At 63.3% G+C, this 11,625-nt stretch overlaps 1 protein-coding gene across 1 annotated transcript; it reads right to left on the bottom strand.

The window, feature by feature from the left end:
* Window positions 1-496: 496 nt before the first annotated feature.
* Window positions 497-4,885, bottom strand: GLIS2 (GLIS family zinc finger 2). The gene is given in 7 exon segments (XM_087912680.1): window positions 497-2,716; window positions 2,718-2,938; window positions 3,149-3,267; window positions 3,540-3,673; window positions 3,765-3,941; window positions 4,375-4,553; window positions 4,652-4,885. Coding segments are annotated over 7 exon segments (1,557 nt in total). The 5' UTR covers window positions 4,818-4,885; the 3' UTR covers window positions 497-2,155.
* Between the last annotated feature and the right edge of the window lie 6,740 nt (window positions 4,886-11,625).

Here is an 11,625-nt window from a genome sequence, read left to right as displayed (position 1 = left end):
GCTGGTCTTGTATTGTCTTCAACGAAAGGAGGTTTCAGATTCCCACCCCAGCTCAGTTGCCGAGGTTATAAGATGGCAAGGCTGGTTTGCCCTCTTTTTCTACACAGCTCCCCTAATAGCTGCTTCCTCAAGCCCAGAGGAAAAAGCATGCTTGCCCCTCTTGCGGTGAGAAGCCAGGGAGCCAGCCTGCCTCCCTGCAGAACGTCCCTGGTGGCATTTCAGTTAAGACTCGCCTCTCAAAGGGGGACGTTATGATTGACTGTCCAAGCATGACCTGTTCTCCCAGGTAGGCCAGGCACCTGACCAGCTGCTTATGGGGCCTTGCCTTAGTCTGATTAGCAGAGCTCTGCTGCTATGGGCTGCACATGACCGAGCCAGAAGTGGATAGCTTGGGTTTTGCTGTGGCATCACAGCTTAAATGGGCAGGAGAGTACATGAAGCCCCCTTTTCTCCGAACGCCCCCCGTCCCTAGACACAGACATCACCAGCAGCGAGCAAGGCTTTTTTGTGTACTTTATTGTTCTTGTCATAATCATCCTCTCTTCTGGAGGACCAAGTGGGTCAAGTTATAGCTTATCTTTTTCTCTCTTAAAACTATGCTAACATAACAGAGGCAAGAGGAGGGCATCACCCCCAGCATAACCTACAATCAAAAGGCACTTAGAAACAGGGAAACACTGGCAGCCTGCGTGCATCAACTCTGAGGCCGGTTTGCCCAGTGGGATGCTCTGAGTGGGAGCCCCAGAGCAGGCATGCATGTGCTTGGGAGTCCAGCTCCCCTGCCCGGCCGTTCTGGATCCCTGGCACTATGTGGACCACTGAAGGCCTGCCAGGAATTGTCTGCCGGGGCTGTGCAAGGGTGGTATGTAGATGGCAGAGGGACAGTTGCAGGTCCCTTGAGGGGGATTTATTGGGAGCTACCCAGAGATGCCCTTGTCTAGGAAAGGCGTTTGGAAACAGAGTGACCCACCAATACAAGGAGGGCAGTCAAGAGGTAACCTGGGCTGCTGCAGGAGGAGCCAAGGGGTGGGTGAGGGGTGCAGAGCAAACGCTGCTCTTCTGCTGGGCTCCTGAAGCTGGTACAGCTGGCAGAAGGACCTGTTTTTAGGGAAAACGGGATGTTTTTCCCACCCGTCCCTGGGTGCCAGCTATCTCCTGGCCAGGCTTGACAAGTTTATGGCTTCCTGCTGGAAATGTAGCAGGTCATCTTGAATCTGCATCAAAGGTGCCAGCTTGCGCAGTGCTCTGCTTTCCTAAAAGCAAGGAATGCTCCCTCCCCCCCTCCAAATGAAGAGGAGGGCAGGAGCAGCCCAGGACTCTGCACAGACTGAACCTTCATCCGGGGATGCTTTGCCGTCCTCCCATCCTCACTGCCCCTGGAAGGGGGTTGCACAGCTTTAACATAAGAAACTGCTCATAGAGGGAATTCCTCCGCGTCAGGGAACAGTCTCATCAGCAGCACACACCACGGTGTGCCTTGTCAGAGAGGCCTGAACCAGGCAGAAGCCCTGGGCTGGAGGGAGGGAGGGAGGCAGCCCGTAGCAGCTCTTCCAGCATTGGTTTCTGAACAGCAGGCAAAAGGGGGAGGAAAAGGCCTCTGAGCCACAGGGTGGCACTGCTGGGCTCCAGAGGGAAAAATGGGGGGAGGAGGGGGGCAGGGGAAGCACCCCAAAGGCAGATAGGAACAAACTGGGCACGGCGAGGCCTGCAGCGTGGCTGCTGCTGCTGCTGCCAGCACCAAAGGGGCCAAAAGAAGGCGGCGGCGGCTGTGGGCAGAGGATTCTTCAAGTGGGCTCCCCCAGCGTTGCTTGAGCTGAAGCCCAGCTGGGAAAAGGGGGTCTGGGTCGAGGAGATCTTGCTGGGGATGAACCAACCAGCTCTGTTTCGTCCATTGGCACTCCTGGGTCGGCCCTGCCTGGCAGAGTCCCTGGCTGCTGCCCTGGGAAGCTTCTTATTGCTTTGCTCAGAGATGCCCCCCCTCCCCCTTGAAAAGCCCCAGTCGCCATGTAGAGGGGGAGGAAGAAGTGGGATGCGGGCAGAAGGGAAGAGTCCCAGGAGCAGCTCAGCAGGTCTTCCTCACAAGGAGTCTTGGATCGCTCCCTCCGACTGAATGCCGGAAGGTCCCCTTCCAGTCCTCCTCCTTGCTTTTCCCTACTTAGCTCACCACAGCTTCTTTCAGCAAAACGGAGCCAGGTGGGATCACCATCCAGCCCGGTGGCAGAGTGTCAGCAGCTGCCCCTGAGTTCATGCCAGTGGACAGGTCCAGGACGCCCCCGGGGAGCAGAGAGAGGCTGTCCGTGGTTGTCCGCAGCCTGGCCAGTTTCACTCTCTCACTGGTCTCCTTGCATCGGCTGCTGCTGCCGCCAATGTCGCCTTTGAAGGGCCGGGCCCTGCTCTCCTGCCCTCGCTCAACAGCCGCCTTGGCAGAGGTGCCAGCCAGCAAGGACACCACTGGCAGCCCCAGGTGGCCCACTGAGAAAGGGGAGGCCAGCAGGGGGTTCTTGGCCAAGTTCAAAGGGGCAAGCGTGGGGCTGGGCAGGCCTGCGATGGCGGCCGTGCCCAGCCCACCACAGGCTAAGGTGCTGAGGTCCAAGGGGCCCTGGGGGAGGGGCAGGGGCAGGCTGTGGCTGCCAAAGAGGGCGGCCGGGTTAGGCACAATGATCTGTGCCCCGCCGAGGTACGATGCGTCGGCCATGAGGGGGGGGGGCCTTGGGGGGCTGCAGCTTCAGCAGCTCCTGCTGCTCGCGGGTGATGAAGTGCCCGTGGGCCTTGATGTGCTTGCGGAGAGAGCTGGGGTCGGTGTAGCGCTTGTGGCAGCCGGGCATCTTGCAGTGGTAGGGCTTGTCCACGTAGTGAGTGCGGGTGTGCTTGAAGCGGTCGCTGGAGTTGGAGTAGCGCTTGCTGCAGCCTTCGTAGGGGCAGAGGTAAGGCTTCTCCCCTGCAGGAAGAGGGTGGAGCAGGCTGCTTCAGGGAGGAGGGAGGGGGGACTTTGGGAGGGTCAAGGGAGGGCCCCGACCCCCAGGCTATCCCACTGCCCTCTGCAGGACCGGTCTGGGGCAGATTGGATCGGGAGAAAACATCTGGGGGGCTGGCCGGTCTGGAGGGAAGCCGTGCTGATGGGGGAGGGTCAAGCCCCAGTCAGACTCACCTGTGTGAGAGCGGTTGTGGATCTTCAGGTTCTCTAGCCGGGAGAAGCTCTTGTTGCAGGTGGGGCAGCGGTGGGGTTTCTCATTGGTGTGTGTGCGGATGTGAATCAGCATCTTGTACCTGCAGAGCAAAAGCCACTCGCAAGGGGGGGCTTTCCAGTGCCCCAGCACCTCAGCAGCTGGCGGGGCTTCCAAAGACCCAGGCCGGGCTTCCTGCTGTCGGCTGGCAGGAGGGATGGCTTGGGCAAGTTGTGGCTGTGGCCGGGAGAGCAACAAAATGGCCGTGCGCAAGCGTGACCAGAGCAGCCTTCCGCAGACATTTCATGCTCACTGGAGCATTGCGGTTGGTGAGCCACAGCTGCCCCACCCCTTCCCAGCAGCACGGAAAGTTACCTGGCATTGAAGCCCCGGCCGTGGCGGGCACAACCCTCCCAGTGGCAACGATAGCCAGCATCCTTTTCTGGCTTCACGTGGAAGTCGTTGACGTGGTCCACCAGGTCTTGCAGGAGCTCAAACAGCTGGTTGCACTGGGGGGGGGGAGAGCAAGGCCTGGGGGTCACTGGAGAAGCACAGCACCCCGGCGTGGCAGAGGCAGGTTTGAAAGGAGACTCTGCTCACCTTTGACCAGCGGCACACCAGCTGCTTCTGCACAGCCGTATCCAAAGGGAGCCGCTTCTCCTTGGGGGGCGCCAGGAAAGCGGAGGCAGGCAGGTGCAGGGACCCTCCCGCATTCAGAGGCAGGAAGAACTGAAAGGAGCTGCGGAGACTCTCAAGGTAGCGCAGGGACTGCAGGTCCTGGGAGAGGCAGGAGGGGCAGTTGGTGGCAGCCCATTCCCCCACACACACACACCCCCATAATGAGTGGGGATGTCTGTTCTGCCTAGGGCAGAGGCCCCTTCCCAGGCTTGGCAACGGAGGGGAAAACCTCGGGAAGAGCTGGAAGCAGATTCGGCGGCTCAAAAAAGATGCTGGGGGTGGCCAGGCCAGGGGGAGTCCCTCTGCTTGCTCCCCCTGCCCATCTTGCTCAGGAGCGCCAGTGGCCATTAGACACGACGTCCCCTTGAAAGCCATGGGGGTGGGGGGGCAGCAGAGACCTCCACAGCACAGAGCCTGTCACTACTTCAGGCCTTGAGGGAGATTCAGAAAAGCTCTGGCACACCTGGCCTTTGTGAGCTCCCCTCGGGAGTTGGAATGCCCTGTTGCACACACACCCCATCCCCACACTTACACGCAAGCTGGCGCAGTTTACCAACCCTCCGTTGCTCTGCCTGTCTGCGGAGGTGGATGTGCTGCCGCTGGGGAGGGTGTCCCGGCCTGGTGGAGAAGGAGACAGGCTCAGGTCAACGGTAGGAGGCGAGGAGAACCGATGGTCTCTCTTGTCTTGGCGTTGGGGGTGCGGCTGGAGGCCTGGAGGGGGCAAAGGTGGATCAGGATCAGCAAATGGGGCACTCCTTGCCCACCAGCGAGGGAGCAGCCCAGCCCCCCCTTCCCAGCCTGCTACTCACCCTCCGGAGGGGAGCCCGGGCCTGCTTCCAGGTAGCCTGCGTCTTCTGAGGTCTGGCACAGAGCTCGGCCCTTGCGGCTGCCCAGGGCCCAGTCATGCTTCTCTTGCGCGGCTGGGAGTTTGGAGACACTCAGCTTGAGGTCCAGGGGCTCCTCCAAGGAATGCATGGGGGGCCAGCAGCGAGGGAGCAGGCTGCTCTGGTCAGCTGGGGGGACTCGGGGTGGGGTGGGGGGGTCTTCTGTCGTCCTGTGTGAGAATCGGAAAGGAAGGGATGCCAGCCTGTGCTGCTTCCCCAATGGATCCTCTGGCCCCACCAGCCCCAAAGCTGCTGTATGGAGAATCCAGCAGGAGGTTTGACCCTCAATGCTTACTACTTCTGGGGGTGCAGGAGGCGGCTGGCCTGGGCAGCCGCCTCCTTTCCACAGGGAAGGGTCCGAGGGGGCCAGCAATCACTCAGCTGCTTGACCCCTGCCCCCCTGCTGCTTCACCAACCAATGGGGCACAATTGGGGGGGGTTGCAAAAGCAAGCCCATCGGGCTACCCTCCCTCCCATCGGGCTTTCACTTTGTGGGTGCCAGCACCCCCTCCCCCACAGGAAGGCCTTCCAATTGCAAACAGCTGCTTCTAGTTCTTGCCTGCAGGCAGTGGAGCTGGGGAGGGGAGGGGGGGCGCTTCCTGGCCCAGGCTGGGGAAAGGGCAGCAGCAAGGCCTCCCGAACCCACCCACCCCAGGCAAAATGCAGCCAGCGGGCGGCCAAGGTGGGGAGCCGGGCACAATGCGACACCTTGGGAATTGGGAAGGAGCCCCGAGGCTGGCTAAAGCCGTTTCCAAGCGGCCCGGGTGAAGTCAGAGCACCCACTTCTTGAGGGGGGGGCGGGCGGGCTTCTCTTGCAGGGGGGCAACGCCAGTTGCTCTTGGGCGTTTGGGCAGGGGAGCGAAAGGCTGCTAGGCTCTCGCGGGCCGTTGCTGCCCAGCCAGCCCTCGCCCCCTATGCGGCCCCCTCCGCGCAGCTCGGCTGCCTTAAGCGGCGCCCGGACGGCCCGGGGATCAGCACGGCGCAGCATCCGCGGCCGCCCGGCGAGCCAAGCGGGCCGCCTGCTGACACGTGCCTCCCCCTTCCTCCCACTCGCCCGGCCGGCCTCCGCACTCGAGCCCCGCCGGCAGCGCCGCTTCTGACACTCTGCCCATGCTCAGAGGCGCAACCGCTGCTCGCCTGCCTGACCTGCCAACGCTCCTTGGAGGCGGTTCCGCCCGAGGCCGTGGCTGTTGCTTTTCCTCCGGCCGGGCCCCCTCCGCACCCCCGGCCGCCAGCAGCGCCCGCGCCGTCTGTCGCAGCCGCATCCGAGGGCAGGCCTGGCGCAGGAAGGGGTAGCCTGCCTTCCCTCTCCGGCAAAGCCGTCGGGCGGGCAGCGAACTCCCCCCGCCCCCTCCGGCGCTTTCCGTGGGCCTGGCATGCCGCGCCCCCGCCCGGCTCTGGGCGGCACCTGCGAACTCACCCGACCCGGATGGCGCAGGCCAGCTCCTGCTCGCCCTCCCCGCCGGCCTTGGCGCTGGGCCCGGCCGGGCTGCGGCTCAGACACGCTGGAATGCGCAGGCCCCTCCCTGGAAGTGGGGGGGGGAGGGCGGACAGGCGGAGGGAGAAGCACCCCGGCGAGGCCAGCGCTGAGTCTGCAATGCAGAGACGGGGGAGGGGGGAATCCGCGCATTTGAGAGAGGGGCAAAGATCTTTGCAACCCCGCCCCCCCCAGACCCGCTCTGCACTCCGGGCCAGCCTGAGGCCCAGTGGGGAGGGGGCGCTTCTAGCACCATCTACACCCCACCCTCTTCCTGGGACTGGGAGAAGGGGGGAGGGCGGTGACAAAGGAGGTGCAGCCTAGCCCCGCAGAGCAGCTGGAGGGGTGAATGCAGGTGTCAGGCCCCACTGTGGGCCTCTCCCAGAGGAAGCCCTGGCTTAACCCAGGCCCTACCCTGACGCAGCCACACCCCACACCTGGTGCAAAGGGCTCACGAGCGAGTGTGCCCAGAGCAGAGACAAAGCAGCTGGGAAAGATCAGACACCCACCCCCCCATTCAAGATGCCGGCCACAACAGGGCAGACGTAGTTCAGGGGAGCCCTTGTCCACCTCCCCAGCACTGATCCTCTTCCACACGGAGAGGCCCCTTTGCCCCCAGGAGGAATGCCTGAACAGAGTCCTGCCTGCCCCAGAGGCTCTCCCGTGCCAGCGGCCCCCTGGCAGAAGAACCTCTGGCTGGCTTCAACCAAGTCCTGGCAGGCACCAGAAGCCAAGCGCATGGCCAGGGGCCTTCCGTCTCCTGCTGCCAGATCCACGCAGCAAGGATTTGCATCAGGTCTCCAGGAGGTTTTAGTGGCAGCAGATCAGGGCACAGGCAGTCAGGGGGAGGCCCCAGCGTGGTGGCTCAGGATGTGGGCACCATTTCCCAGGCAGAGGGCATGGAGTGCCAGAGGAGGAGCTGCTGTGCCTGCTGTGCAGAGCAGCCTCCTGCCTCCACGGAGTCTGGCTCCCCCCCCCTACTCCGCCACCATATTCCAGCGGCCTCGCGCTGGATTCCTGAGCTGCTCCCAGGAGCTGGGCTGGGTGGGACACTGGATGGGAAGCAGCTCCCCCGCCCTGCGAGGCAGCAGCAGCAGCTGCCAAACCAAACTGGCCCCAGAACAGAACATTCCTGGGAACAAGCCTTCCCAGAATCCAAAGGAAGTCGACCGAGGGAGCCACTTCCAGGAGGGGCCAGCAGGCCTCCTTCCACAGATGTGCAGAGGCACCTAATGTCCCTCCAGTGTTGGCCAACAGAGGATGCTGGGGGGAGGACAACAAGGAGCGTCCAAGCCAAGCCTGGCAGATGGACAGAAGCTGTCCTGCTGGCAAGACCCTCCCCAGCTGTTCTCTTGGGACTTGGACCCTTCAGAGGGAGGCGGGACGGCTGGGCATTCAGGCCAGAGCTGCCCCCACCCACTCCATGCCTGGGCACAGCTCCCTGTTCCTTCATCCCTGGCAGACCCACCTCACCACTTCCCTCCTGTACTGACTCATATTGACGACAGCCAGGCAAGGACTGGATGTGGTCAGGAAGCGGCCAAGAACCCAGAGGCAGCTCTCTCAGGCACCTCTCCAGGACTGGCACTCCGGAGGGGTCTTCCAGGCACTCTCGTTGTTCAGGACTGCACCGCTGGCAGGGGAAGAGCAGTTGCCTGACTCAGACCGCATCAGCCTGAAGGAGACCCCCTACTCAGCCACCTCTCTGGTGAGGAAGGCCGGCTAAAATCCAGTGGACAGAGTGCCAGCCAGGCTGTAGTGGTCCCCAGCCAAATCCCCCAGATCGCCTCTTTGCTGAGCGGCTCAAGGCTCAGGACCATATGGAGAAGCAGCCACACAGTTTAGCCAAATCACAAGCCACTGGTCCTCAACTTTCCGGTAAAGAGATGGATCTGCCTTTTCTACTCTCCAAACCCTCAGATGTATATCAGGAGCTAATGGGGCCACCAATAACCTAACAGCTCAGTTGATTACAGCTCATTAAACCTTTGGAATAAATACGTACACCAGGGTGTATTCCTTTTTATTTATTCATGATATTTATCTTATTTTACCAGCAAAAGATAACACCGGGCACCTATAATAAAATACCTGCAACATCCATCAAATTATCTGTTCTTCCCCTCCATGAAACAGAACTAAAACATCAGCACTCGTGATAAACAAAATCAGCACAAACCCACAGCACTTACTAAGTTGAATTAAACACCCAAAGCCCATCTAGTAGGGATGCAGGGAGGGTGGGCACTGGCGGGACTTCTGGCTGGGAGTCTCCGGAGGTCCCTCCAAACATGCCCCCACCCCTGGCAGGAAGTCAGAGGAGGCTCTGTCCAGCTGGCCCACCTAGGAGTCACTTTCCTCCCACTCGGCTCCAGGAACTCCTTGACTGGGGCCCCGCCTGTTCTGGGCTGCCTGGCTGTGATCCGGGCACCTAGCAGGCCCTCCCGGTCTGTCCAGCACAGCCCCATCTTCTCAGATGTGTAGAGGCCCAGGTTCACCCCACAAAGCTGGCTGAAGCCTGCCCCAGGATGGAGAGGCCTGGGAAAGCACCATACTTGGGGAAGGCACCGGTGGGATTCGAGGCAACTGGGCTGTCAAGCACCCCAGAAAGCAGCTATGGATAGTGCCTGGATGGGGCAGGGATCCATTCAGTTTGCAGCACCCCATCGGCTCAGTGGCCAGCTCACCCCCCTTCCAGTGAGAGCAACTCCTTTCCTGCCTATCTCACCAGGCCACAACATCTGCCCTCACCCACCTCTGTCTACCCACACAGCCCTGCCTCCTTGGATGCAAGACGCGGATGGCACCCTGGGTGACCAGTTCACCTGGGCAGCTGCCAGCCACTAGAGGTCTGCTGTAATGCAAATTCAGCCAAAAGGGAGGGGGTGCAGGGGGAAAGTGGGAAGGAGACCAGCATGCCCCAAGCCGTTGAGCGAGGACAGTCCTGGGAGGGCTCTTCTTGTGGGAATGGCCCTTGCAGCTCCCTGCCCTGGCAGTCTGGCGAGATGGGTGGCAGCCTTTTTCTCCCTCCTGACACTTCTGGAAATCAGAGGCAGCTGGACACACAACCCTGCGCTGACCAGTGCCCCAAGGATGCTCCCGGCTAGCCCCTTAAATAGTTTTAGAGAAATGCGGCTGAGAGCTGGATCCTGAGAATCACCCAGAGGCCCCAGGCTACACAGCAAGGGGGCCTCCAACAGCAGGAAGACTGTCGAGGCAGGGGAGACAATCAAGCCCTGCCAGTTTCAGCCATTGAGGGTCTCCAGCACGATGAGAAAGGGGGGTTCTTGAGGCCCCTAGGTTGCCCTGCCTGTATCTCAGCCAGACTGTCTCCCCCAGGAGCAACCTGCTCCCCCTCCGCCCCCCCCCCAAGCTGCTGCTTCTGGCTGCAGGACCCATTCAAGCACAGACAGTGGGCAAGAGGTCAGCCCTGGCTGAGCGGGGAAGTTCATTGCCAAGGAAAGGGAGGGTGGCCAGGCTGAAGGGCGGGTGAGCCATAGAGACAGGCGGGGCAGTTTCAGGAAAGCCCCCGCTCCTCAAAAGAGCGGGTCTCAATGGGCAGGACGGTCTCAGGGCTGGGGGGGGGGGTCACCCCTGCAGCCCCCTGCTCAGTGAAGCTGGGAAGGGCATCAACTGGAAAGGGAAGGGGAGACAAGGTCAAGCCCACCTCCCACTCTGGGAAAGCCGCTCGCCTTCTAGCCAGAGTACCCCCTGTGTCCAGTGTGGCCAATGGCTGTCTCTGGCGCCTCCTCCTCTTCTGGGCTACAACTCCCAAAGGAGCTTTGGGGGGGAGCAGCACAGAGTGCAGTGGCCACATCCAGGTTTTCCTGCTGTCTGCTGGGACTTTGCGGCTATGGCATGCCTGGGTGGCTGTCCGCAGGGAGGGGCAGGATGTCTTGCAAGGACATTCCTGCTCCTCCTGGCTCCCCAACAAACCACAGACCCACCCCACTTGTTCAGACCCCACACTCCCAGGCCTTGGTCCTTCCCACCCGACCAGAAGATGCCGTCCCCCGACGGGTTGTGCCCTGGAAACCCGCTTTGAGCTGGAGGATATGCGGCCGGCAGCTGGAGCAGAGCAGGAAGGGGATCCCCGCCGCCGGTCCCAAAGGATCTTCGAAGAAGGGCTACCCGCGTCCCCGGCCCCGCGGTTTCTCCTCCCTTCCCCCCCCACCCCTTAGGCTGATCTGGAAGGGTCATTTCGAGCCCGGAGGGGCTTTGCTCGGGCAGAGGGCGCCGCCTATCGCGGTCGGGGGAGCGAAACCCCAGGCAAGGCGCGGGGCGGGGGCGTCGCGCTCTCAACCGCCGAGGCAGCGAAGGGGCGGCGGGCAGCGGCCGGAGGGATAATGGCTTCCAGCAAAGGGCAGGCATGTTTTGCCGTCGCGACGGCCTCCCCCATCTGGGTCCGATCCATCGCCCCCCCCCTCCCCCGCCGGTCTCCAAAGGCGCCCCCTCCCTCCCCGACCGCCCCCGTCGCCTTACCTTGGCGCTGGCCGGGTGGCGGAAGGGAGGGAGGCGTCTCGGCGCGGCTTTGTGCGCGTCCCCGGTGGCGAGGCGGCCGGGCGGCGGGGTTCGGGAGCGGCGCTGGGGCTGCCCTCTGCGGGCGCCTGGCAGGCTTTCACCTGTGGGAGCGACCTCCGGGGGGCGCCTCGCCGCTCCGCCTCGGCCACCCCCACCGGCACCGATGGGGCGCACGGCCGCAGCGCCACATCTGCGCCTCGGCAGGGCGGGCGGGCGGGCGGAGAAGATGCCGCGCGCGCGCGCGAGCGAGCGAGCGAGGGCGCCGGCGGCGGCGGCGGCAAAGGGGAGGGTCTCTCCGGCTCCCCTCCCCCCGCTCTGGGACGCGAGCGGGGAGGGGGGCGAGTCCCGCGCGGATGGAGGAGGAGGCGGCGCCTGCTGGAGGAGAGGGGCGGGAGGAGGGGCGGGAGGGCGGCCCCTTCCCCTTGTCCTGACCGACAACCTCCGGCTGCGGATCGGCGGAAGAACCAGGCTGGCCCCGCGCCCTCCGAGGGGGCGGAAGGGGGGCAGCGCGCCAGCCTGCCTCTTCCGCCGGCAGGGAAGAGCCGGGACAGGCCGGGATGACACGGCCGATAGGCCGCCGGCCCGAGCAGCCGTCGCGCTCAGCACTCTCCTCGCCGGCTTCCTACGGGTCACATCCGGCCCGCTGCCTCTCTGGGCTGGCGGGCAGGCCGCGGAAGGCAAAGGGCGACGGCCGGGTCCGCTCTGGGAATTTGCCTCCTTCAACCTCGGGCGCAGGCCGGCCGGGGCTTCCCCCTCGCGTCCGCCTGCGCCGCCTGCCGAGGAGGGAACCTGCTGCCCTCCCCGCCCCGTCGCCTAAGCGGGCCCGGACTTCGGGCCCCTCCGCCCAGAAACGCAGGGCCAGCCCGGCGGCGCGGCTCCTTCCGGGGGTGGAGGCGGCGCC

The sequence above is a fragment of the Pseudonaja textilis genome, chromosome 14, assembly GCF_049901715.1.
Source record: "Pseudonaja textilis isolate UNSWEBS1 chromosome 14, rPseTex1.2, whole genome shotgun sequence".
NCBI classification, from domain to species: Eukaryota; Metazoa; Chordata; class Lepidosauria; order Squamata; family Elapidae; genus Pseudonaja; species Pseudonaja textilis.
The sequence above is the reverse complement of the archived record's forward strand: the minus strand, read 5'-3'. Positions and strand labels throughout refer to the sequence as shown.